General features: G+C 46.5%; 1 protein-coding gene across 4 annotated transcripts in view; it reads right to left on the reverse strand.

Annotated features, from left to right (window-relative positions):
* LOC116882621 (sushi repeat-containing protein SRPX) overlaps positions 1-27601 on the reverse strand; it is a 202096-nt gene that overhangs the window by 41976 nt on the left and 132519 nt on the right. For 3 of the 4 annotated variants that reach the window (XM_032883144.1, XM_032883143.1, XM_032883147.1), the window contains 6 exons: positions 21976-22035; positions 15860-16051; positions 14396-14572; positions 4657-4783; positions 1330-1451; positions 429-608 (listed from right to left, as the gene is read on the reverse strand). In XM_032883144.1, coding sequence (XP_032739035.1) covers positions 429-608; positions 1330-1451; positions 4657-4783; positions 14396-14572; positions 15860-16051; positions 21976-22035 — 858 coding nt within the window. The remainder of the gene's footprint in view (positions 1-428; positions 609-1329; positions 1452-4656; positions 4784-14395; positions 14573-15859; positions 16052-21975; positions 22036-27601) is intronic. The other variant, XM_032883148.1, reaches the window with a different exon arrangement.

Here is a 27601-nt window from a genome sequence, read left to right on the forward strand (position 1 = left end):
AGGTCTGAGTGACTTTCAAACCAGTGCTGCAAAGCAGGAATTATATTGTCCATACATAGTAGTGTCCTGGCTTTGCATAAAATAATAATAAAAAAAGATCCTTCCATTTGTAGAAGGGAAGAACACAGGTACCTAAAGCAGATTCTGTTGATTCACAAAGTCACGAACAGCGGGCCCTGGGCTCCCGCCTCCAGCTTCTTCCTTAGAGGACGTGAAAGAGAAACTCGAAGATGGACAGAAGCCAAGGAGGAGGGTGGGTGAGACAGCTGCCCTCGAAATCTGAGGACCGTGTTCACCCGTCCGATGAAGAGGGATGACACTGAACCTCTCGAAGTGTATGGAGTGAAATCCTCCCTCCCTCTACTGGAATCCAGAACCCAAGGGTCTTCAGGTTTGGCTGCTGGCGGGAGAGAGGGCTGCACGCGTACCTGCACACGTGGGCTCCGTGCCAGACCAGGCCAGGTTGGACTGACAGACTCGGGCAGGGCTGCCCTGCAGCTCATAGCCACCGATGCAGGAGAACTCACAGGTTGCCCCGTAATTGTCGCCGTCACTGGAGCACTTCATGTAACCATTCTCCGGGGCGTTGAGTTTTCCACAGCGTCGGACTGTAGGGACACAAGGCCAGGGGAGGCTCAGTGCCGAGCTCCCCTCCACAGAGGCCCCAGGGAAGGCGGCAGCTGGGCAATCGCACTTCTATACCGGCCTGTGAATGAGTGAGGGGGCAGGTAGGACTCTCTGGCTAGTGGGTGGGCCTTGGAATGGTCACCGTTCATGGCAACGAGACCACTGAGATCAAGCGCTTTAGCCTCCTGTGTTACGGAGGAGGAGGCTGAGCCCAGAAGAGTAAAGAGGGTTCGTCATTAGCTGCCCAAACCATGAGGCATAAAATAAATCTTCAAAGTATTTTTTTCAGGGAGAATAAATATTCTGGAACACCAAGAACATGGGCTCCTGGTGGCCCAAATTAGGGGGCTCTCAACCTCCTTTACAGAAGGACTTTCAGGCTTTAGCTGGTCACCCAAGCCCAGGGAGGAAAATGTTATCAAAATAATATTCTTCTGGGATAGCCAGCTGTGGGCTCCTGCAAGACTAGCTTACTAGTCTCTCAGGCCTCAAATAATCTAACAGCACTGAACCTCATCCGGATTTGTATTGTGAAATTCAGGCTTTAAGATGGCACCCTTCTCCTCGCCTCGTCATCAGAGGCTAATCCAAAGCTTGTAAGTATCCCCGTGGCAGTGAGCACTCACAAAGGGTTCCTGCTGGAGGGCGGATTTCCTTTTGCTCTTGTAAAGAGAGGAAAAAGCCAAGAAGCAGTATTCTTACCTCGTACTTTAACTCGAAATTTGCAAGTGCCCTTGTTCTCAGCTCTGTCATAGACTGTGTACTGGATCTTGTGGTCTCCTTCTGGAAAATTTGAGCCTGGGGGGAGGCCTTTTAGAATAACACTTAAAAGGGGGAGAAAAAAACAGGAACACCAAAGATGGTCATTAAAGGCCTAACAACAATTAGGTCCTCATGGGCACTGACTGGATGTGGAGATACTGAGGGGCAGCCTTTAGGTCAGTTTGACTAGAACAAAGATTTCTTGAAGAACACAGCTTTTCCTGAGCTTTATTCTGCTTTGGAAGAGCAGTCTGATACCAGAACATGGAAGTCCCCAATTCCTGGAAAGTATGGATCCATTTTTCTCACGGGAGGATAGAAGAGAAGATGGCAGAGGCTGAGAACCCAGGGTCCCAAGTCTTCTTCCCATCCCAACTTTGTTCCAAGGAGAACCGTAAACTGCCTTACTTTGGGGAGGATGAACAAATTTTCTATGAGGAAAACCATTTGAGGGTATAGTCCAAGCAGCCATTGGCAATTTGGGTTTACAGGGGGGGTGTTAGAATTAGCTCTAGTTTTTTCTCTCTGGCCCAGTGTGGAGATCTTTCCTGAGCAAAAGGCAAGTTTATTGTGATTCCTTGATTATCCTAATGTAGTAGTAGTAGTACTAGTAATAGTTCTTTGCACGTACATAAACACTATATACATATTTTAGGCATGGTTCTAGGTATTTTACACATACTGGTTTCTTTAATCCTCCCCACAACTCCATGAGATAGGAATTATTATTTCCATTTCACAGAGAAACTGAGGCACCAAAAGCTTAGGAAATTTGCCCAAGATCACACGGCTAGGGTGACTAGCATCTTTCTTCTTGGCTGTCTGATGAGAACACCAGTAGTTTCAGACAGCATGATCGACTACCAGGCTGATGGGTTGGTTTCCCAACAGATACTTACTTTGCCTTCTCACTACAGTTCTTAGCAACTATGAGAATATTTGCTAAGAACGAATGTGTGCCAGAGGCTTCCACAGAGGTGGATAGGGTGTGTGTTTGTAAGGTATGAACTGAAGCGTGGTTCAAATACAGATAACCCCGAGAGGAATCAGGCTTCAAATATGGGTGGCTGCTGACCTCTCAGGGACTCCGTTTCATCTGTGGCCTGCAAATAACAGTCATGAGGAGTAACTAAGGGAACTCATAGGAAGCACCTGCTTTGGAGAGGCACTTGCTCTCTAGAACCTTCCCTCTCAGAAGGGGACCATAGAACAGTAGCTTGTATGAGAGACATGCCGGAGAAGCAAGGAGCCCAAGTGAGAGCTGAAAAGGTGACGAGACAGCCTTCTCAGAATTCCTCATTCTGTCTGGAGTGTGCTCCCCGCAGCCTCCTGCTCCAAGCCTCTGCTGGTTCGGGCTATAGAAGTCTAGAAGCAGACAGCTGCTTGGAACGGAAGGCTGGGGGCTACTAAGATGGTCTTTGAAACAGTCACATTTCTAACCATAACACACAGGCGACCCATAAAGATGCCAAAGTCTATATCCGTGCTAGACAAACACAGTCATCTGGTGACCCATTACTTGGTGTTTATTATGCAGGATTTCAACAGCAACTGCGGTTGTCAAGATCTCAGAACCTATTATGGGCTAGGGCCTAGACCAGGCATTGTTCTAGGCCCCAAAGTTCCAAGATCAATAAAAACCAACCCCTGTTTATACCAACTGTGACTTACTCTTTAATCCCAATTGCCTAAAATTTCTCCTTAGAGGTTTGTGACATGTAGATGTGACAGCAAATATATAATTTTCTTAATACTCAAAACTTTAAGGAGTTACAAGGAGGCACACAGCTAGTAAGATTATTTAAGCTAAATGGTGTACTGGGAGAAATGATCAGGATGTAGGAACAAAATGTCTTGCTCAGGGTGAAAGACTCAACATCTTCCTTGTAAAAGATGTTTTCTTATTACCCATAATTGCCTAGGTTGGATTCTAACAAGGGCTTCCCTGCTGTGTAGTTCAGAGGCGGCGAATCAGAGGTATCTTGTCTGCAGGTGCACACTCAAGTGGGTTGGTCTGACAGAGCCATGAACTTGAAGGCAGGGATGTGAACGTGCTGACATGAAATAGTGGCCTCTAGGGACAATGAAAACCAAGCAGATCGCTGCAGGGGTACAGGCCCAGGTGCTAGATTAGAACAATATTTAGCCAAACTTTCCCAAAGGGAATCATGCATGTTTTTTTAAAGATTTTATTTATTTATTTGACAGAGATCACAAGCAGGCAGAGAGGCAGGCAGACAATTAGAGAGGAGGAAGTAGGCTCCCCGCCAAGCAGAGAGCCCAATGCGGGACTCGATTCCAGGACCCCGAGATCATGACCTGAGCTGAAGGCAGAGGCTTAATCCACTGAGCCACCCAGGCATCCCGGGAATCATGTATTTTTAAAAGCATTCTGGAGGTATGTCAAACTATTCACCGAGCTGTTCCTGGGGCGTGGGGTTGGGGTAGGGAAGAAGGCAGAAGAACGCTTCTCTTTTTTCTTATAAGCTTTTTCTGTAAGTGTTTACTATAGTCACAAGTTTAAAGATTTATTTACTTACTCTAGAGAGAGTGGGCAGGGGGAGGCGTGGAGGGAGAGAGGGTCTCGGGCAGTCTCCCCACCGAGCACGGAACATGTGGGCTCGATCCCATGACCCTGAGATCAAGACCTGAGCCATAAACCAAGAGTTGAATGCTCAACTGACTGTGCCACCCAGGAACCCCTGTTGTGGTCCCAAGTTTAAAAAAATAGACTAAAAATCAAGTTTTTAAAAAAGCAGTTGCAAAAAACAAGGGCTAGAAAGTTCTGCCTTAAACCATATTCACAGAACACCAGGGAGGTAGGTGATGGCTTAGTACGGCCTGGGGGCTACAGTAGGAGCACCCTGGGCAGGCAGTGGGGGTGGTTCTATCCCAGAGTGAGCCAGTTGGTGTCCTCTTCCTCCTCCCGTCCCTCTTCTTCCCACCACCCCTTCTTCCCTTCTCTCCCTTGACAAATACTGACCGAGTCCCAGCTCTGTGCTCAGCATGGTTCTGGGCATTCAGGGTCTGGCAGTAAATGTGCTATAGCGGAGACAGGCAAGACACAAGGACAGAAGTGAAATATACAGGAGGTCAGGTGCTGAAGATGACGAGGAAAACGCAGCCCGGATGAGGGACCTATTGAAGGAGCGCCGTAGTGACTCTGTGTGCATAAATGGACCCACACGGATACACTTCCCCACTCTGGCTAGTTAAATGTCTCTCAGAAAAGAAGCAACAGCCTCCTCAGTGCCCAGTTGTACTTACTCAGTTAGGATGCCATCTGCTGTGTCTCTTCCTTCCGGGGTCTCCCAGGATACCCGGACTGTCAGCTTATTGGGTTCAGCGATGCGTTCCTTCACACTCGGGCACTTGATTCTAGGAGGTTCCATATCTGAAGATATAACCAGATTCTCACCATCATCAAGAAATATCTTGTCCACTGGGGGCACAACACCCAGCATCTGACATGCCCGCAGCTCTAGGCGCTCCCCATTTTTTGAAGGGTTAAGTTCACCCCACTGTATTTCTCTTCCTCCATTCATCCTGCCCCTTCTCTCATCCTGAGTTCAGAAGATGGCTGGAGAACTCCTACATGCATGGCTAAACCTGGCCGTGCAAGGCGGCTTCCGGAGTCATTCATTAGCTCTGGAAACTTCTCCCTGGACTTCTAGACTTCGCTTATTGACTTCACAGTGCTGCAGCCCTCCGAGCTAGAAGTCATTCAGGCACAGGGAATCCCTCCTCCTTTAAAAGCAGCATCAGAGATTATCAGAGAAGGGAACCTTAGCTGTCTTCTACTTTGATTCAGTTCAAGGCAACATAGTTCTACTGAAGGCTGCCTTATCCAAGGCATCATTCCAACTGCTGTGTCATGGGCCGCTCAAGCGTTTACGGTCTATTGGGGTAGATTATTGTCACCATACACAAAACAGGACACGAGGCAGACGACAGCATGGCCCCAGGTGAGGTCAAAGTAAATGGGATGGAAGTTTCAAGGAACGACCCAATGCTCTGTTTTACAGATGTGGAAACTGAGGCTCAGAAAGCTTAAGTGATTTATTTAAGGCCAGGCATGTAGACAGTGATAGTGTGGATTATAACCCAGCCCTAGCCTTTCCTCCTGGAACAAGCTCTCTCTTTCTCTCTCCTCTGGTGATGTCCATTCCCAACTGCTCGGTATCTTACAACAAACAGTGGTCTGTCTGGATCCACTGTGCCCTCCACCTGCCACAGGACCACACCTATGGTTTTGTATCTGGGGATAGCAGTTTTGCCTTGGCTCTGGCCCTCCAAAGGGCCCCCGAGTAGCTTCTCGAGTAGTGTCTCCACTTGGTAAAAGATCTTCTGCTTCCTCAGTATCAGGGATGGGTTGATAATGAGGGCTAGAAGTAAATGAGATGTCAATCCTCACTGGGTTGGATTTCATTTTGTTATAGCTAAAGTGAAGTCACAAGAAGGCGAGGGAGCTTCAGACTTTTGTAAATTCCACTTGATTCCGAACAGGTAGAGAATGTATTGAAAGATGGCCTAGGGGGCGCCCGGGTGGCTCAGTTCGTTCAACACCTGCCTTCAGCTCAAGCCACGATCTCAGAGTCCTGGGATCAAGCCCCCTGTCAGGCTCCCTGCTCAGCGGGAAGCCTGCTTCTCCCTCTCCCTCTACCCATCCCTCCAACTCATGTGTGCTCTCTCCCTCTCTCTCAAATAAATAAATAAATCTTAAAAAAAAAAGATGGCCTAACAAGTCATCATTTAGATACGCATTGCTTTCCTTGTCAACTGGTAATTATTTAAATGCCGCTATGCTACAACCTGAATGAAAATAAAAGATCATTTGGTTCTGAATCACAAACAAGTTTGAGAGATGAAAACACCACGTATAGTCTTCATATACTTTCTCCTATATCTTGCTGAAAAACTTCTCATTTGATTTAGGGTCCAAAATTTTGAATAATTTGCTAAACGGTTTTGCCTTCAGCTATCCAAATTCAGATGCATTCTATGCCATGCATGGACGGAGTGTGAATTTACAAACCTTGATACGCTAATCCCCAATCGAGTCACTACCATATACTATGGCATCTAAGTTATAATCCATTGTGAGATGTGTCCCAATTTCAGGGGTATTAAAACGTACCATAATATGCCTCTCAAAATTGATAAATAAAGTACACACATGTTCTGATGAAATGGAACATGCTTTAAATGCATTCGACATGTCTATTTTCATTTGCTCAGTTTTTTTTTTTTTTTTAAATAATCCGGGGCATCTGGGTGGCTCAGTGGGTTAAAGCCTCTGCCTTCAGCTCAGGTCATGATCCTAGAGTCCTGGGATCGAGCCCCACATCAGGCTCTTTGCTCCCCGGGGAGCCTGCTTCCCCTTCTCTCTCTCTGCCTGCCTCTCTGCCTACTTGTGATCTCTGTCAGTCAAATAAATAAAATCTTTAAAAAAAATTAAAAAATAATCCTTTTATTTTTGTGACAAGAGGGGACGTTAGACATACACATATAATTGAGATGACTGTTTCACAGCTGTGTGTGAATCACAAAGATGAGTATACAACACCTGCCCCCTGCTGGTCAATTCTAGCTGGCATGCTCATCTTGGAAAGCATATATATATATATAATTTTTTTTTTTAAATAAAAGAGGAGAGATTGAGGGCAGGAGACAGATTTCAATGCAAAATTACAATGTTCCCATATTTTCTTGGGGTGACACCATCCGAGCGAAGAGATATTCCTACTCTCTGCATCATGCAGCTAAACATCTGAATCATGTGCTGGGTTTTCTCTATCCAACCACGCGTGCGGACATTGTGAGCTAACATGCTCCAAATTAGGTTATCTGGGTGAAGGCTCTCAGAGCTTCCCAAAGCCACCTTATGTCCGCCTAACAATGATCAGCCGAAACTGGCCTAGTTTTTCAGAATCCATGCTCTTCCAAAGTAGAAACAAGGAGAAAAAAAAATCAATCATTAGAAATAACAGCTAATATATGCTGTACCATCGTGCCTGCCTGCCCCAGGCTGAGTACTCGGCCTGCACTATTTCGTTCTCCCCGCTGCCCACCGGACGGAGTGTTGTTAGGACCATCCTCATTTGTACCCTGGGAAGTGTTTCCTCTTGTGGAATTTCTCGTGGTCTGGGATTTTAAGATATGATCACGTGTTTTTTAATTTTCGTACTAAGCCAAACACTTCTGTGTGTCTGCCTGCCGCTGACCTCATAGTGTCCTCCAACACAGACATTCTTTTCGGGTCACCTGCTACAGCTCTGCCCTGAATCCAAGAAAAGCAGGTTCGGTTGCACCCTCACTTTCAGCCGACGAGACCAGCTGGCCTGCCCTTCTTCAGCAGATGTTCCAGAAACCTAAGCCTATTATTATCCAGCCATGGCCATCATTGCTTTTTATAAGTGATCATAAATTTCCATGAATGAATTGAATAAAGTTACTATAGAAACATAATTACAATTCCCTGCTGAGTCAGGATGCCCACAGAGCCAGTTATTGTGTGGAAACCCTGACCTCTGTGCATTCAGGGAAGACATCTCACCAACTGTGTCCCTCTCCTGTGCTCTAGTCACCTCTCTGCATGTGCAATATCGGAAACAAGGGGCGCTTGGGTGGCTCAGTCTGTTAAGCGTCTGCCTTCAGCTCAGGTCCTGGGATCTAGCCCCTTGTGGGCCTCCCTGCTCAGTGGGGAGTCTGCTTCTCCCTCTCCCTCTGCCCCTCATCCCCCCACTCCTGTTTTCTCTCAAATTCTTTATATATAGATATAGATACAGATATCAGAAACAAATATATTTCACTCTATCAACTACTGTTTATCTGGCAAGCTTGGGAATCCTCAAAACGTCTCACCAGGTGGGCAGTAGAAATAAGAAAGAAGTTCAAAAGGGTAATGTCCTGGCCAAGAGGTAACAAGAAAAAAAAATAGCCTTTTAAACTAAGGCTATAAATTAACTGCATGGTAAAATGTTTCCTCAAAGAGTGGAAGATCTCCACTGGAGATCTGTGTTTGGAGATGACTGCTAGACGTGTGATTAACAGGTGATTCACAATAGGCCAGTTAGTGGTATCTGAGACTGCATGATCTGGGGGGGGGTCTTCTTTCTGCCTCATTCTAAGGCAGGATGCTATTCTTACCCCAAATCAAGGGCTGCCCCCACTCCTCACAAGGCACAGACTCCATTCAGTGCCCATTTCCTGACTTCCTACATACCCCAAGAAAACTGGCTTTCTACCTACTGTTACTCTCATTTCTTCCATCCCTTGACCTGTCAAGCCAACTTGGTCTCACCCTCTACAGTCAGTGGGGCAGGGACTGGTGGTGGTTCCCCCTGTCTCTGATCCCTCTTCTTTTATAGCAAAAGAACTGCCTGGACCTTTCGGCTTCTGGAATATAAAGACTACATTTCCCAGCCGCCCTTGAAGTTAGGCGTGGCCATGTGATGCGTTCCACCAATGGGCTCTGAGGAAAAGTGACTCCGGCAGTTTCTGGGCTGTGCTGTTAAAAGGGGTGGGCGGAGCATACCCTTCCCTTTTTTCCTGTGTCCTCTATCCTGGTTTGAACGTGGATGTGTGGGAGAGCAAGAGCAGTCATCTTAGCCTGAACAGCAAGTGAGGAATTGGGCCTAGGACACCGCCCAGGGCTGCTTAAGCACAAATATTTATGTAAGAATAGAACTTCTGTCTCATTTGAAGCATTATGATTTTGGCCTTATTAATAGTACCTGAACTGACAGATGAACAATCATGCCAGTTTTTTCAAACTACTCTGTAGAGCATCTTGTATGGCATCTTCCAAGATGTATTTCATTAATGACTTCCAAGCACTAATTTTGAACAAAGGATATTGTGGTGAATTTCGTGCAAAGGTGGCTCATAATCCCCTTATATACATGCAGCACCTCCTACCAAGAGGTAGAGTCGAATTTTCATCCCTTTGAATCTGTACCAGTCTCGTGACTCACTTTGACTAACTGAACATGAAGTAACGCTACGCCCGTCCCCAGTCTGGGCCCTTCAAGAGTCTGGCACCTTCCACTTTTGCTGTCTTCTAAGGAAGACAGCTGACATCTATGAAAATCCAGTTATCTGATTGGAGAGGCCATGTGAGGAGAATAAGAAATTATGAAAGGTGGGGTCCCTGGGTGGCTCAGTGGGTTAAAGCCTCTGCCTTCGGCTCAGGTCATGATCTCAGGGTCCTGGGATTGAGCCCCGCATCGGGCTCTCTGCTCAGCGGGGAGCCTGCTTCCACCTCTCTCTCTCTGCCTGCCTCTCAGCCTACTTGTGATCTCTGTCTGTCAAATAAATAAATAAAATCTTAAAAAAAAGAAATTATGAAAGGAGAGAGAGAGACTCAGCCAAACCCCAGCCAGCAGAGCCAACTGAGGTTCCAGACTTGTGAATGAAGCCATCTTGAATCCTCTGACCCCAACCGTCATCTCAGCCATTACCATGTGGAACAGAATTGAGCTGTCTCCACCGAGCTCTGCCCAAATTTCTGACCCCAACAACCAGGAGCAAAATAACATGGTCATTTGGAGCCACTGGATTTTGGGCTGTCCGTTATACAGCAATAGATTACTGATACAGATATAAAATAGTTTGAGGTTGGTGACAGAGGAAGGAAGCAGCCACTTCATGGGACACAGGAAGACACTGACTGCCAAAGGCAAAACAAACCTGGACCGCTGAAAACTTGCCCAACTGTTTGCTTCACCCCAGCCAGAGTATAATCGTTGTGGATGTCTCTGGGAAGTGGTTCCAATTCTTTGGTATCGTGGAAGGTATCAGAAGATTTTCCCCAATGGACGAAAGAGGCAAGAATGGAAGCAATGAATTCCACAGTGAAAAGTCACCATCCTCACCAGAGAGACGCCCAACCAAAGAGTGGCTGGTGGTGTGTTTCTATTAGAGATGGCCACCAGAAGGTTACATGTTCACTTTGTACTAACAAATCAGGCCAGGGAAAAAGTGCACCAATATCTCCATCAACCCAGCTGTTTTGAAGCTGACATTAGCTTCCTGAAAGTTTGCAGAAGGATGTGTATTTGTTAACCCAGGAGAAGTTTAGCATAATTTAAGATCCACAACGACACACTGATAGGTTCGTTCTTAGCCCCATAATGTTTGTATATTCAATGGACTCTCTGGAAATAAGTCAGGGCAGCCCAGCAAACTTCCCTGTGTGTCAGCGGGTGAGCCCAGCTGTCAGACAGTAGAGAAGCCAGTAGAACATTCCATCACTGTGCATGGGTATCTGTAATCTCAGAGAATTTTTTATTCCAGAATCTAATCTGTGCTAACTCTCTTGATCTATTCTACTCTGGAGGCAGCACAAAACAAGCAGGGAGCAGTTCCAGAAACCGACTCAGTTTGTACACTGTCATTTGTTAAAACAGCTAACTGGGGCTCTTTGCATGTCAAAAGACACCCGCTGGGTTCTCATTATCTGTGGTTTTTAGACTTTCTTTAATGTTTTCCTCTTTTGGCCCAGGAAATAGGGTTGGTCTAAAGGAGAAATCACATTTCAACTCAAAATCTGGTTTCTAGATGAGGACTTATAATTCTCACTGTCCATTGTTCTATCTAACTGCCAGTGCAACCCAAAATAACTACAAATGGAAAGAAAGAAAAAACATCCCCTAAAACAATAGCTGTTTCATTCCAGGGTTTTCTTTTTTTATATATCAATGGCGGTTGTGGCTCTTCAAATACTTTACCCTCCTGCGATTGCAGTACAATTCTTCCCCTTCCCTGACTTCTTTCTATATCTGTTTCGGAAATAACCATGGGTTGGAATCCAGTGCCAGCGTGTGGTCTGCAGGAGAGAATTAATTTTAACTGCTGGCACTTTTGAATTAGCCAGACCACAGGACTGACCACCTCAGCGTCAAAAGAGAGCCCAGGGTTCGTTCTTCCCTCCGGGTCTGGAGGGGAGCTGGGATGATTTTCTCAGCACTCAGGAAAGCTCTGGCCAAGATGCAGTGGTAGAAGTTGTGTGGAAATTTGGGAACTACTCAGCCACCATGTGTCAGCATCTAAAATAGGCTGAGGCTCTGCCAACACACCCACAAAGTGATTAAGCTAATGTAATGCATTTAAAGCCAAAAGAGTCAAGGACATCCCTGGTGTCACATTCACTGGGGATGGATTCCAGCTTATTGGTGTCTTACTGGAAAAGAACTGCCTGCTTGCACTGTCCGTTTGTCTCCTTTTCCTGGGAACTCTATGCTCTCCTGTGGCTCACAGGTCCCCGCTTTTGTCACTCCCCTACCCTCACTGTAGGCACAAGATCCCCTCCCACCTCTGCAGCATGCCTGAGACTTGCTCTGGCAAACTCTAAGATAAATCCCCTGAAATTGGGGTTCGTTGCTTAGTTCTTTCTCCCTCTGGGAAGGTTCCAGCCCCATCTGGTCCAGCTTAAGCCATGCCTGTTGCTTTTTGAGAACAATCAGCACGTTCTTTCCACGACTGCACACGATCTGGATACCTGAACAGTGTGATCCCAAGAGGAGTCGTCACCAACGCTTGCCTCCAGAAAGATTCTCAAGCATCTCCTCTCCTCCCGTCCACCTCTGCCCTTTCCCACACTGAGAAAATCTGAGTGGTGGTTCTGAGGCGCTAGCTTGCACACACACCAAGTCACGGGGGAGACACTGAAAGTGACATCTGTGAGGGGCCCTTGACCCGAACCTCTGGCCTTGGGTCCCATTCTCCCAGAGGCACACGCCCTCACCACCATTCCCCCTGCGCTGCATGAGTAGGACTGTGTGGCCCTCTGCCCACTGAGAACTATGGTGAGTCCAGGCCAGGGGCCAAAAGCCTCAGAGAAAAAGTTACTGAGGCCAATAATCCCTTGGTGTTTAGGTTTTCTATAATCTCCCTGTTCCTGCCCGCACTGAAAGTCTCAAAATTCTATTTCCCAGACTCCTCCTGCCAGCTGGGCGCCAGGCAGGTTTGCCCACAGGAGGCACCATCCTGGGAACGGAAGGCCATTATGCTTCTGATGGGAGCTTCTGAGAGGGCTTCCTGGGCTCCTGAGCCATCGGCCAATGTTTGTTCCTCCAGCCCTCGGTTGGCACAGCTTTCTGCTATAACTCATCTCGGGTAATAGTGTTTTTCCTCTTTTGTTCCTCTGGCTCTTTTCAGATTTTTTTTTAACCCATTCTCTATAGGAAATTCTCTTCTGTTTGGAGTACCTAGTGTGGTGTCTGTTTTCCCAATTACCCACCAAGACAAACTCCTACCTACGTCCTAGAAAGAGAGAAGCCTTGAGTAAACCTGAGTCAGCATCGGAGTTTCTTTGGACGGGTTGCTCACGTCAAACGGATACTAGGTGCCGTCCAGGCTGTGGCTCGGACAGAACGGGGTTTTCTGTCACACCTTGGGCAAGGTCCCTTGGCTACAGCTCTGTCCCCACGTAACTGCAGAGTGAAAAAGGCTGCCAGGGAGGACCGCGGACAGCAGCGCTCTCACAACGACACCCCTGGGACCGACCTAGAGGAGTTGCTGTTGTACTTCTGCCCCCAGGAGGCATCCAATTTCAGTCTCCCCCCGCCCCAAAGCATATGCCCCCAGACAATGAGCAGTCAGAAAGGAGTCCTTGGGGTAAAGCACATGGGCAGACTGAGCCGACCGGTTCTCAGGAGGATGGTCAGATCCCAACAGCACAGGAGCCAGCCTCGTAGGGCCTATGGCCTTAGCTTAGTGCCAGAGCAGTCTCTGGATTCAGGGACTTTGGGCCTGAGAGCCTGGAGCCACAGGCTTGGTTCTATGCAACCTTGAGTAGGACAGGTGACCTCTCAGCCTTCATCTGTAGACTAGAGGAAGGGAGTAGAATGTTCTGGAAGGCTGGGTCCTGGCAGCTCTAAAAGTTGATGAGTAAACGGTCCTCTGGCATGGTGGTTCTCAACCACGTGGAGGGAGGTTTGGAAAAATACCAGAGCCCCAGTGACTCAGATTTAAATAGAAGCCGGAGTTGAAAACCACTGTCCTAGAGCAGTCTCCCTCAGTGTGTAAAGGGCATAGGAATCCCCCGGGGAGCTTATTAAAATGTGGATTTTGATCTGCCAGGTTTGGGATGGGTCACACCATGCGACATTTCTAATAAGCTTCCTGCTGGTGCTAATGCTGCTGGTCCAAGGGCACAATTTGGAGAATAAAGGTATTAAAGTTCTGCCCAAATTTGATATTCTAAGGCAGGCTGTCAAGTGCAGAGCATCAGAATCCCCTGGAGGGCCTGAGAAAATGCCAGTTGCTAGACCCCACTTCGGACCTGCTGAATCTGCATTTTCACCAATGTTTCCAGGTGATTTGATGCACCTTAAAGTTTGAGAAGTACTGTCTTCTATCAGTGGCTCTCTTGAAGCCCTTTCAGAATGCCCAGAATGCGTGGGGGTGGGGTACTCCTTAAAGCACACAGTGCTGGGCCCCATCCCCAGAGCCTCTGATTCAGCAGATCTGTAATGAGGCCAAGAATTTGTATTTCTAAAGAGTTCTCAAGGCTGCTGCAGGCTCCCAGGACCACACCGTAGGAACCATTTCTCAACAAACCCTGAGTCAGGTAACATTTCCAAATCCCAGCTTAGCACACGGAGTGCTTGCTGACCACAATCATCGACAACAAATGAACTCTGGCTGTCAGCTGAAAGGCACACAGGTGTTCTCTGCGGGGCGGTCTGGCAAATGTCAATGACTCTGCTCAGTGCCACAGGCAGATCCCCTGGACAGAGGCAGCCCTCTGCCAGTCTGCAGAGGCCTCGTTAGCGAACCGAGAAAGAAACAAAAGTCGGACGAAGCCATGGGCTATCAGGTCCGCTACAAGTTACAGATGTTAGGTCTGGGCTAAAAGCCTGAGAAGTAGGGAGGAAGAGAGCTTCAGAAATCAAAGCTGGGTCATCCGGGCTGCTGACATTTCCTTTAAAATCCACTACACATGCACACACACCTTGCTCCTCCCAAAGTATGTGCCCCCTGAAGACTGGTATTTTCTTACCAACACAGGAGGCTGGGCGGCCACTCCAGGCCTTGTTGTCCATACACGTGACTGTCCGCTCCCCTTTCAACGTGTACCCTGGTGAGCAGTAGTACTCACACCGGGAGTTAAAGTAGGCACCGTCTATGCACTTAAACCCTCCATTTGCCGGCATGGCCAGGATGGGACATCGCTTTTCTGAAAAAGAGAAAACCGGATACTCAGCACTTCTTAGTTTTTGTCCGTAGTCTTTCAGACTCCAGAAATGCTGAAAACACAGCGAGTGCCAAGTCAACTGAAAGACAATGGATAGAATCCGAGAAAGAAAGGGGTGGCCGCGTGCCACACAGAAGGGGCCCACTGTTTCCTATGGGACCTGCTTGGCTTGGCATCTCAGCTGAGCCACTGTTTTAGGTTGGGTTCCCCAGAAGCAGACCCTGAGATGTAGATTTGTGTGCGAGTGATTTAGTTAGAAAGGGCTCCCAAGGGAAACCAGTGAGGGATGAAGAAGGTAGGACAGGGGAGGGAAGGTGCCCCGGCAGGGCAAGTCCCAGAGTTTGGCCTGCCTCCAGGCAAGGAAACTGGGCTTCCCTAATCCTTTACCAGTCAGTCCTGGGCAGCTAGGGGCCCAGTGGGGATGCTCTCTCTCTGCCTCAAAAAAGGCCCAGTCCTGTAGGAGCAGGGCCTCAGAGCCTACTATATATTCACGGTTACTGTGGTGCATAGTGCACGTGGGCTAGGACACATGGCTGTAATATCGGCACCCGATCAGTAGACTTGTTGCAAAAACTGGACACAGGGCAGATGCTTGGCATACAATAGGTGCTCAATAAATGGTGTCTGTTTTGAATCACAATGGCATCTCATAGGTGCTTCAACAATGCTGGGCCTCTTGGAGTGGCCCGAATGAGAGGTGATTTTTCCTCAAGCTGGAAGTCAGCACCTGAAATGCTCTCCCAGTCTTCCTTCTCCCCCGAGGCACAGTTGCTTTCCCAGGATAGTGTTCTGCAGTCACTCGCCCTGCCTCCCGAAGCTCCATCCCTCGGGAGAACACTTACAGACTGTCCCTAGGGTCACAAGTCGGTGACTTCTCCCTCTCCTGGTGCTTCTGATGCGATGTGCACCTCTCGCCTGCTCTCTGCTGCTACTCTGAGACCTTTGACGGCAGAGCCTGTGTGTGTCTTGTTTCTAGATCCCCAGCACACTTCCAGGGACTGGCTAGCATGTCCTGAACAAACACAACCTCTGTACTCGCCCCCATTGCCCAAACAGTCCATCACACTCTCCAGTCTGAAAGGTGTCATCACTCTTCCAACCACATCTTCTAAAGCCACTGGTGTCTGTCCACCAGAGGGAGTTTTTCTTATCAGAGACCATGTAACCTTCAGTTTTTTAAGAAAAAACAAAAACAAAACAAAACAGAAACAAAAAATCCCTAATCTCAGAATACAAGAACTTCGGTCCTGATTGGGCCGGGCTACTCACGCTTGCAGATGACCTTGTCGGACCACCGCTTGTTCGACTGGCACACCAGCTGGGGAGAGCCGTGCAGCTCGTAGCCCTTCCGGCAGCGAATGTCACACCTAGTCCCCAGGGCTGTTTTGTAGTATCCTCCTTGAGGGGCCCTGCAGTACACATCCCCATACTTCACCTTGATGGGGGAGCACCATGGGGTATCTGCAGGTGGCAGAAACAAAGGTGGGGAGAGATAGGACAGCACAACTTTAGAAAATAGGTCTCCTCTTTCTCCAAGTCCCTGGCTGGCTTTGCCCCAGGTTTTGGAATCTTTTAAGGAGTGTTTAAGGTGGGGACACCTGGGTGGCTCAGTTGGTGAAGGGTCTGCCTTGGGCTCAGGTCATGATCCCAGAGTCCTGGGATCAAGCCCTACACTGGGCTCCCTGCTCAGCAGGGAGCCTGCTTCTCCCTCTCCCTCTGCCCCTCTGCTCATGCTCCCTCTCTCTCTTTCTGTCTATCTCTCTCAAATAAATAAATAAATAAATAAATAAATCAAATCTTTTAAAAAGGAGTCTTTAAGGTGTCTCTGGGTGGGGAGGTTATGATTATAGGACTAGGCATCAGACATATCTGACTACAGACCAGGTTCTTCCATTACTAACTTCGTGGTCTTGGACAAGTTACTTAACCTTTCTGGGTCAATACCTATACTTCTGTCACAGGGGCACTAAGAAGAACAAACAGAACCCATTAATGCATATTAAGCACCTAGCACAGCACCCAGCACGTAGCACTTATTCAATAAATGCTTGCTCCTTTTCCTTTACCCCTGAAGGAGGTAACAGAATTCTTTGGAGGGCAACTGGTATCATTGCGAATCCTAACCCCAACCATCTGTGCATAGTGGCAAGGGAGTCAATAATTGGGTAGAGTTTTTCCAAATCTGCATGCATATTCTCTGTAAAAACTCACAATACTATTTTACTTCATGTGAATGAAGCTGCGATTTCTAGGGTTTTGCCGTGGGATATAATTTTGGCTTAAAATCACAGAACACTTGCTCCTCATAGGGAAGCAACCCCCTTTTCAGATGTCCCCAGTTACGCCCCCTCTTCAGGAACATGGCAAAGTTCCCAAATGGCAGAATACCGGGGTAACTTGATTTGGGGCTAGGAGTTGCCCAGAGCACAGATAGGATCACACTGATAAATCAGAACCTCTCTCCGGTGCCTTTGGAAGGTGCTCGCTGAAAGCTGTAACATTGTTAGGGCAAGGCTAGCTCCCCGGTGGGCAAGTTCCCACAGTGCCCACCACACAATCGATGGGGACCAGGGCCAAGCTCCTTCAAGCCAGCCGGTGGCTGTCTCACGGATGCCAGGTGTAGGAGCCCCCCTCCCTCCGGCTGCCTGGCTCTTCCCGCCACTCGGGCCCCTGAGCTGTCCGTGAGCGGGGTGCGTGCGCCATCATGTGGCTAAAGAGGAGGACACCTTGTCTGACTGTCCAGGGAATTTTCTGATGGTTATGTTTCTGACTGCTTCTCGGTCCCGAAGACCAGGTCCCATGCCCAGGGCTTGCGCACAGACGGCTTTTTCACTTTTGCGCTTTCACAACTCCTTTGGCTAATACTTTCATCCTATAATATTTGTGCAGACTGCGGCCACATGGGGCCTACAGTCAGGACTCAAGCACATAAGGCGTGTCCTGTGGGCTCGACCCTGTGGGCGCAGACTTACAGGAGCTTGCCGCAGGCCTGCAGACCTTCCTTGAACCAAGTTTCATTCCTCTGGATTTTACACACACAGTCTGTGCTAACAATTTTACACGAGAACAATCTGGACCCCAAAGTCAAGTACAAAACAGCATACATGTCTCCATTATTTTCTTTAAGTATAAAAGAATCTTGAACCAGTTTTAAATACCCTGGTTCCTTCTTTGGTGATGGCTCCAGGTAAGCCATGAAACTAGATTTCAAGATCACAGGTAAATGAGAAGCCCTTGGGGTGTGTTTGCTTAGCATGCCAAGCTGTGGATATTTCTTCTGTCATCAAAAGATCTTAAGATAGGGGTGCCTGGGTGGCTCAGTGGGTTAAAGCCTCTGCCTTCGGCTCAGGTCATGATCTCAGGGTCCTGGGATCGAGCCCCGCATCGGGCTCTCCACTCAGCGGGGAGCCTGCTTCCCCCTCTCTCTCTGCCTGCCTCTCTGCCTACTTGTGATCTCTCTCTGTCAAATAAATAAATAAAATCTTTTAAAAAAGATCTTAAGATAAATTCTGGAAAAATCCACAGATGCCTACTACTCAAACAGAAGTGAGATCTGGACCCTACTGACTTCTGTGACTACTGGAAGTGGGGTATATTTCTCTCTCCCTCTCTCCTTCTCTCTGCCTTTCTTTTCCAACTGTAATAGGCAAGATCACCTACAAGGAAACTCCAATATACACCAGTTGTTTTGGGTCTCAGAGAAGCATTTTTTATAGTTCAGCAGAGGACTTCCGTGGTATTAAAAAAATCTTAAAAATCATCTGTCCTTTTACCTCTTTATTATCTTCCCCACCCCTCCTCCTTAACCTCCCCACTGCCTCGTTTCCTCTTACTTTCCCTGCGTGTCTTGTTCTCCTTCTAGAACAAGCAAGGCTTCTGTGCTCCCCATCCCCAGTCTCCTCCTCTTGCTGACTGGGTCCCCCTTCCTGCCTCTCTCTCCAGAGAAAGTGAAGCCTCCACTGGGGGTGGGGGAAGGGTGGTGAGGGAGGGGTGAATACCAGGGACACAGAGAGAGGGAGGAGGAAAACGTACTGAGCTGGCAGGGTATGGTGCATGCAAGACCAGGCAGAGGCAAAAGCCCCGGGGGGCATCCGTTCCAACTCTGACATCTCCTAGCAGCCCTGAACAAGTCGCTCAATCATTCAGGGAATCAGATTCCTCATCTAGAAGTGACAGGAGTGGATTAAGTTCTTTTCGAAGTGCCATCATCCAGCTTTAAAGCTATAGAATTCAAACTCTGCCTTACCCCTTGCCGACCCCCTACCCATGCCTGTCTCCTTCCTCCCTCTTCTGGCTGATAACGGAGTAGACTCCGGTAACCCTTCCAGCCCAGGGCAAATCCTTTGTGCATTCCGTGTCCTGATCACAACTCCACCGATGGAAACCCGGGAAGCATGTCCAATTTTCAGCCTGTCCTTCACTCACACGTTGAAAACACTCACATTCTCCAGCTCCTGGACTTTTTCAGGAGGGACACGATTTTCGAAGAAGCTACCAGGAAGCAGCATACCTTCCCTTGAGCACACGTGTTATGGTTGGTTTTTCCACACATGTACCCAGGACAAATATCGAAGGCCGGCAGGTCCGGGAGAGGATGACCTGGGTATACATGTATCACGAGTTCATCTAGTTCGAGATAATATTTTCAATGCAATTGAAAATTGCAGGAATATGTCCCATATTCTGAGTCCTCAAATCCTCCCGGAAGTGTTGACTGTACCTCCAAATGGTGCACCGTTGTCAACATGTGGGAAAAAAATCTTGTTCTTATTTACTCACAAAAGGAATTCCTTTTGGATTGCTTTCCAAGAGAAATCTCTAGAAGATATGTTGACAGTTTAACAGCCCTGCAGTAATACTAATTAAAATGGTAGTGAGTGACTTGAATCAGAAGTGCACCAAAGCACCGTGAGTTGAAGTGGACGAGCAAAATGTTTACCACAGAGGTTCAACGAAAGAAAGCTCTTATGCTGCTTCCGTTAAGACAGGATTTATTTTGGAAGAAATCTAAACTGATTATTCGGGAAAGCTTTTTTGGCCCCCAGGCTGAAGTGGTAAGCACCCCAGTTAACTGGAGCTCCTGGGATAGACAGTGTCTTACAGCAGACGAGTGAGGAGCCATTAGCAAACTCTGGCCATTGAGTTAAAACAGCTGGATTTCAAACCTCAATGCAATATGGCTAGCTCTGTGACTCGGGCAAGTCACCTACCCTCTCTGATCAGTGGTTCCTTCATCTGAATAAGAAATAATGATATATATTCCACATGCCTTCCCCCTTCCCTCAATGTGATCATATGATGGCATTCCATGCAAAAGAATCAAAAAAGCAATGCCTGCCACATTCTGGGGCCACCAGAAACGTTGATTCCATCTCACTTTCTTCTTTTCTTTAACTCAAGAACACTTATTGAGTAAGTGCTCTGTGCCAGACACCATGCAGGGGCCCGAGGAGCTAGAGCTAAAACCCTCTGTTTACAATGGTTTGTATCAAAGTATTAAAACTTAAAAAAAGAAAACTGGGGTGCCTAGCTGGCTCAGTCAGAAGAGGTTACGATTCCTGATCTCGGGGTTGTGAGTGCGAGCCCCTGGTTGGGTATAGAGGTTACTAAACAACAACAACAACAACAACAACAACAAACAACTGAAAAAAACCGACAATAAAAACAATTTCCTAAGACAGTTTTATTCCTAAAACTCTAGGACAGGCACTAGCCATCTGGTCTACCTCCCACACTTGCACTGCTGTGAGGTGAGGGCTAACATTAGGAACAACGAGCCGAGGGCACTAGACAACTTCTACTGTATAAGTGAAGGGCCATATGTGCATGCACGTGTTTTAGGAAGATTTTTCAACAAGGAACTCAAAAAATTTTTAAGCCCTCAGTTAGGGCGCCTGGGTGGCTCAGTTGGTTAAGCGTCTGCCTTCGGCTCAGGTCATGATCCCGGGATCCCAGGATGGAGCCCTGCACTGGGCTCCCTGCTCATTGGGGAGTCTGCTTCTCCCTCTCCCTCTGCCCCTCCTCTCTCCTCGTGGTCTCTCTCGCTAGCTCTCTCTCAAGTAAGTAAATAAAAATCTTTTTTAAAAATCCCCAATTAAGAAGCATGCGGAATCACAATACCTCCTTCCTCCAAACATCTAATTAACAAGCTTGTCCTTTACTTGATTGGTTAATTCCTGAGGCAATTAATGTAGAGGTTGTGTATAAGAACGGGAGTCTGGGGGCACCTGGGTGGCTCAGCTGTTAGGTGTCTGCCTTTGGCTCAGGTCATGATCCTACAGTCCTGGGATCAAGCCCCACACTGGGCTCCCTGCTCAGTGGGGAGCCTGGTTCTCCCTCTCCCACTCCCTCTGCTTGTGTTCCCTCTCTCACTGTGTCTCTCTCTGTCAAATAAATAAAATGTTTAAAAAAAATAGAATGAGGGTCTGCCTGCATTCACAGAGCATACGAAAATGTGGAATATGGTGGGAAATACACCTGGACATAGGCACCAGTCATTATATTAGATTGTTTACGTCTGTGGAAAACAGCTAAATGACTCTCTATGACCAAAGGCTGACCAGTACTACCCTGACTCTCCCACAGCTTAGACACGTCGCCATAGAGCAGGGCAGTGTTCTCTTGCTAGACCGTGGGCAAGTTTCCTGGGCGAGATGCCACAACAGAACTTTATTAACCAATTCTTCCTCAGTCTCAATCTCAATTTACCTTCCCTTTTCCAAGGGCTCCCTAAGTTTCAGAGAAACGACTCACCAGTAGAAACATCTGTGGACATACTTACCTGAGCCTGCATAGAAGCTTCTTGATTAGGCTTTTTATACCTGGTGGGGGGTGGATGGCCGGATGTGTGTAGAGATGGAGTTCTTTATCATGAGTTTAAAACTTCACTGGACAACACACTTTACTTAATCATTTCAGGAGCCAAGCTGGACTCAGAGCACCATGAAATGAGCTTATGAAAATCAAGTTTTCTCATTCCCCATTCATCTCAGTACATTAGCAGCATGGGGTCCAGATCTGACCTTGGGTGGTTTACTCTGGACCATTCTAGCCGTAATGTATGAATCAGGCAGAATTCATGGCTTGATTTTCACTTTCATCAGCTAGAGCTTGGCTTTGCAGAGGTAAAGACAGTAAAGAAACTTAGGAGAATAAAATGACCACTGGGTGCTGAAGGACAGCACTTCAGAAAATTCTAAATGCTTTTTCTTTTTTTCTTTTCATTTTTTTTAAATGGGAGCATAAGCTTATTTATTTTTCAATATATTCCGCACTTTAATGTGTTGGTTGTCTGGTCACTTTATTATAGTTTGCTCTGCAAGGCAAAAAGGAAAGTTCTCCTGGCACCAGCAGGTCCCTCATTAGCACACAAGCAAAGCATTCACCTTTATATCTAGCGTGTGAATACCCGACTTCATCGTCTTCTAGCGGTGAGTCTCCAGATCCTACAATAAAAAAGAACAGAAACTGCAGCAAGAAAAGCCAACTGATATGGATGACTATTTTGAAGCATTGCTTTGGCACAGTCATGCGAGAGGGGCAATTAGAACGCACAGCCGAGAGTGAAAGCTTCCATGGCCATTCATGAAGGGACAGGGGACCTCTCAGAGTGAACCTGGCTGGGATGAGATTGCCAGAGCCAATCAAAATGAGCCTCCAACTGTTTTTGGAATCACTACGTGCCAACTGAAATTCTGGACTCAGGATAGAAAGTCAACTTCACTCTGAGAAGACGCCAATGTATATGACTCTCATGCCAGAGGACACGCAGTAAAATGTGTGTGACTCAGACATGGCCTACATTTTCTCCAAGCAGTCAGAGAAAACTCAGTCGAACTGAGTGTTTGTGGTATCTGAAAGTCCATTTGTCTTGTGAAATGAATTTGGGTGGAGGATAAGGAGGAAAATCAAATCTCTTATCTTAATGACAGAAGAACTACAAGGCTACTTTGGTATACTTGTAGGAAATGAGGGCCGAAATCAATAATCTGGATGTTTATTTAGAGCCTCTCACCACGGCATCGCTGAAGTAAAGTTTCTTAATGAGTCTTGCTATCCTTGAAAACCACAGCCTCCAAGAGAAAGTCTGTATTTAATTTTAAGATTTAAACTCATTTGGAAGTTGGAACTGAATCATTTTTAGAATATTAAATATTGGATTCCAGTAAGTGGTAGGTTCTTCATCTTTAAAGTAGTACCAGGGCCCAAACTTCAAAACTGGAGTCTTAAATTTACATATCATATCTTTCCCTCTAGACTTCCTGGTCTGATCACTGACCATGGAGTTGGCACCATCTTGGTCCCATGTTTACCTACAGGGGCCTGCAAGCATAACAGACAAGGGCAAGGAGGGCATTCTCTACTATGAGATTTTTCAAATCCCCATACAGGAGAAGGAAAGGAGTAATGGTCCTTGCTCCACATGTATTCCGGATGAGAGATAGAGTGGAAATTCAAAGTTGGAACTTGAGGAAGCCTGGACCATGTCCATTTGAAAAAGGCCCCAACTCCCCAACCAGACAAGGCCAGTTCCATGTTCTCCTTTGCTCCAAGGTTCTTCACTAGCTCTCTGGCCACCAAGACAGGTACAAAGTTACACAAACTGTTCCTTTCTCAATATCAAAAAGTGAACATGAAAACCAGTATTACCCTTCAGGAAAGCGATCTAACAAAATAAATCAAAAGCCCATGTTCAAACCCCATTATCCAGTCAGTCATTCCACTCCTGGGAATCTATCCCAAGGAAAGAATACTAAATATTGGAAAAAAATTTTACACACCAAGACTTTCTTGCCATGTCACTTATAATAGCAGAAGACTATAAACAGACCAAGTAGTCAATCTCGTGGTTAAATAAACCATAGTACATTCATTGGATTGTAATGTCACGTAGCCATTAAAAATAATGTTTATAAAAAGATACAATAGTGTGGAAAAAACTTATGTTATCACATTAAGTGAACAATGTGTCATAGCAAAATTATATAAATGGTGTGATTTATAATAATGTAAAACAATCAAATTCAAAATAATGTATCAAAGAGCCTATGATAATTGGATGTTTTTCTTCTTTCTCATTTAAATGTTCTACTATAAACATGTATTACTTTCACAATGGAAAATAAACTTTATTATGCATGTAACTCAAAGAAGCTTAGTTTCTAAAATACATTCTGAATATATTAGAAGTGCTTCAGAATCTGCTGTCCCTCCCCTCCCACCCTGTCTCCATTTCTCTCCACATTCAGAGCTGGACTGGAATTCTCTAAGAACTGTTGGATTCTTCATCTCCGTATGGCCCATCTCCCAGTAAGGGTCAAGAGATCTACCTCATTAAGAGCACTTCCCTTCCCCCCCCCCAAGTCATCCTGGCCTCCATACAATCTACCTAGGCAGTAAGAGACTCTGGACTTAGTCCTGGTTCAAAGCAAAGAGGACAACTGTCACAGGTTGGGTTCTTTGGAAAGTAGCTTTTGGGATGGAGTTTGGGGCACAGGAAATTTATTAGGGATCATTAACACCTGTGAAAGGGATATGAAGGAAGCAGGTTTGGAGAGAAGAAGTCAAGCTTTGATGGCAGCCCAATGACAGCCTTTCAGGCTGGGCGGAAATGGTAGGGCCTGTGTTGGAAGGATGTGAACATGGGTCAAGCATTTCCAACAACAGAGGCTATCTCTGAAGGGGCTGAAAGTTGATGACTGGCCAAGACCAGCACTGCCTCCAGCTGAGACCACTGGTCCTTCCTTGAAGGAACGTCTGGTCCGGGCATCTCTGGGACCACCACGACACTCACTCATGGACAAACAGCTCGAGATGTGTAATCGCAAGGGGGCGGGGGTACCCTCCATAGAGAAGGGAAGGGACCTATTGGAGAGGCAGGTGTACAGCCCCATCCTGCTGGCCCATCAGCATTCTAAGACACCTTCTTCATATATTATTTATTACAGGGAAAATTTAATAGGGGAATGAGCAAACAAATTATCCTCTATCAACAAGCTATTATATATTCACTAATCAAGTTTTGAATAGGGAAATGTACATGAAATAAAACTAAGCAGAAAAGCAAATATTATAAATTACATACAGAATGAAGTATAAAGCTACACACACACGCACACACACATAATATAACACTGACACACATGTGTCAAATTGGAATACAATAAGGCAGGATTGTAATCAGCAGGGGGAATGGTCCATAAATATGCTAGGATTAAATGGATATGCACATACAAAAAAAATAATAAGAGTCCTATCTCGCACCATACCAAAAAAATCATTTCCAGAGAGTTTATAGGCCCACGTTTGAAAGCCAAACATTTGGGGGAAAATGCAGACCATCTGCATGGTCATGCCTTAGGGAAAGACTATTAAATCAAACTTACAAACCGTCACTTATAAAGGAAAATACTGCTACACTTCACCACACTAAAATGTAAAACTTCGGTGCAATAAGAAACACATAAGCAACGTTTAAAGACACGCGCCAGGCCGGGAGAAAATATTTGCCATGCAGACGATAGAAATACTATCCAGGATATAGAAAGGAAAGAGTCCCCTGGGGAAAAAAAAAAAAAGATACATACGCACAAAGCTCCTGGATTTGGAGCCACAACATGTTAATATGAAAGAATCCTCAACCTCGCTGGTCATCAGGGCGCAATAGAACAAGATTCCAATTCACACTCATCAGATCGGCACAAACCTCACCGGCAAGGATGTTGTGTCAGTGGAGTAGAGCTGGTACAATGAGGTTTAAGATATCCTGGGCACTGCACTTGAAACTACCCTTCAAATCAGCCCTCCTACTTTTATTTTATTTTATTTTTTAAAAGATTTTATTTATTTATTTGAGAGAGAGAGAGAAAGAGATAGAGAGAACACAAGTAGGCAGAATGGCAGGCAAGGGGAGAGGGAGAAGCAGGCTCCCCACTGAGCAGAGAGCCCGATGCGCTCGATCCCAGGACACTGGGACAATGACCTGAGCCGAAGGCTGAGCCACCCAGGCGTCCCAGCCCTCCCACTGTTAGACAACGGCCTCGGGAACTCCCACATAATGCAAAGACAGCCATGTGCTAGAATGCTTAGGGCAGCACTGCCCCTAGTAACAACAACTGTATAAACCCATTACTAGAAGGAAACGGGGAGGTAGGGGGGTGGGTGTTCAAATGATAGATTGCTGTCACGGCTCAAATGGCTGAATTCCATCTACATGAAACAAGGTGGAATCAGAAACACAATGATGGACAGTAAATAAAAGCAAGTTACATAATAAATAGTGTGACGTCAATTACATCACATCTTAAAATGCAAAAATCACTACTATATGTTTTCCATAGATATGCAGGAAACTGATAATGGGTTGGAAAAATATACACCAACTTCAGATTAGTGGTTTCCTCTGGGCAGAGAGGATGCTATACATGCTATACATGGGGGCCACTGACATCTTATATCTTAGCAAGAAAAAATTCTGAAGAAAATATGAATATCAGTTGAGTCTACAGGGTGAATCTTTTACTTATACTTGAATCACTTCCTTATTTAAAAAAGGAAGAGAGGAAAGGAGGGAGAAAAGGAAAGAAATGGGGAAGATGGCTGGAACAACATACCAGAAGCCTCCATCCTCGAGCAGAACTCATGGGTGAAAATTTCCCCCTTTATTCTCTGCTTTTCAGGTTTTCTCCATTGACACTATCATTACTTTAAAATTTCTAAAAATGTACTGGACAATTATGAAAGACTGCACCTGGTGGACTGTGGTATTTAATATTTCTGGTTCATTCCCCACCACTGCAAGTCTTCACATCCCAAAGCCTTGATGTGCATCTAAAAGGACTGCCACACAAGCAAGTGCAGGACCAGTTGCCAGAAGCTGAACTTCTACACTCTGGGTAGATCACCTTCACCTGCACCCGCATAACTCCCACTGTGAGTTCCGACCCCGCTCCTTGCCTCCAGGGCCGTTAGGAGCACACTCCGTGTGTGGTCAAACCACTAGCTCAAGTCAAGAGCACGAGCTCCACTCACGTGTCATGGGGAAAGGGGGAGATGTTTGCCCAAGAGAGGAATCCTCTAGGTTACACTGTGACTAAGGTCTTTATAATGAGCCAGAAGGGGAGACAAGCATTCTCACTGTTGCTTTTACTAAACTTAGAGACTGTGAGACAGACAATGCAGATCACCTCAATTCAGAATCCTGGCAGAGGTTACCCTGATGAGTAAATTGACTAGCCACAGCTCACAGACACTGGTCCACCCACCTCCGCTTAGATCCCAACCCACTAGCATGGCTCTCCCTAGCACTGACAGCCCAACAGCAAATGGCCTTCTCGTGGTCCAACGGCAGGTATGCCAGGGAAGGGTGGGACCCCCAAAAGCAAGACCAATCTGGGTGTACCAAAAGATGCTGATCGGTGGCCTGGTAGCCATTCTCCTCTTTTCTCTTGCTAAAAGACCCGCAAGGTCCTGTTCAGCAGCAATGTGCCTTTCCCCAGGGATGAACGACCATGACTTTAAACCACAAATTGCCTTCTGCCAATGACCGTTGCCGGGGTAGGCATGAAACTTGGGATTGGCCAGTGACAAGAAAGAAGAAGTGCAATTTGGGGGGATGGGGAATACGGGAAAGATTTTCTCTCTGATGAAAGAGGAAACTGCCCAGGGAGAAAACTCTTTTGCCCTCTTTCCTCGCTTCCGGCTTTGGAAGCTATTGTGTAAGGGTGAATGCCAGAAGCTATGGCAGCCCTTTTGCAACCATGAGATAAGATGTTGGGACTTCTAAAGATTTTCAGCTGTGGTCGACACCGTGGAAGGATAACAAGAACTTGGGGTCTGTGATATACCTTATTGGGCTACTAAATCAGGCTCAGACATCTTACCTCTAGACTTCTTGTTAGGTCAACAATAAATGTCCTTTTGATTTAAGCTTCTGTAAAGAACATTGTTTATTACTTGTAACTGATTGTATCCAAACCAATACACAAATGAATGGGAAATTAACTGCCTATT

This window comes from Lontra canadensis, unplaced genomic scaffold, assembly GCF_010015895.1.
Source record: "Lontra canadensis isolate GAN:19392208 unplaced genomic scaffold, GSC_riverotter_1.0 scaffold86, whole genome shotgun sequence".
NCBI classification, from domain to species: Eukaryota; Metazoa; Chordata; class Mammalia; order Carnivora; family Mustelidae; genus Lontra; species Lontra canadensis.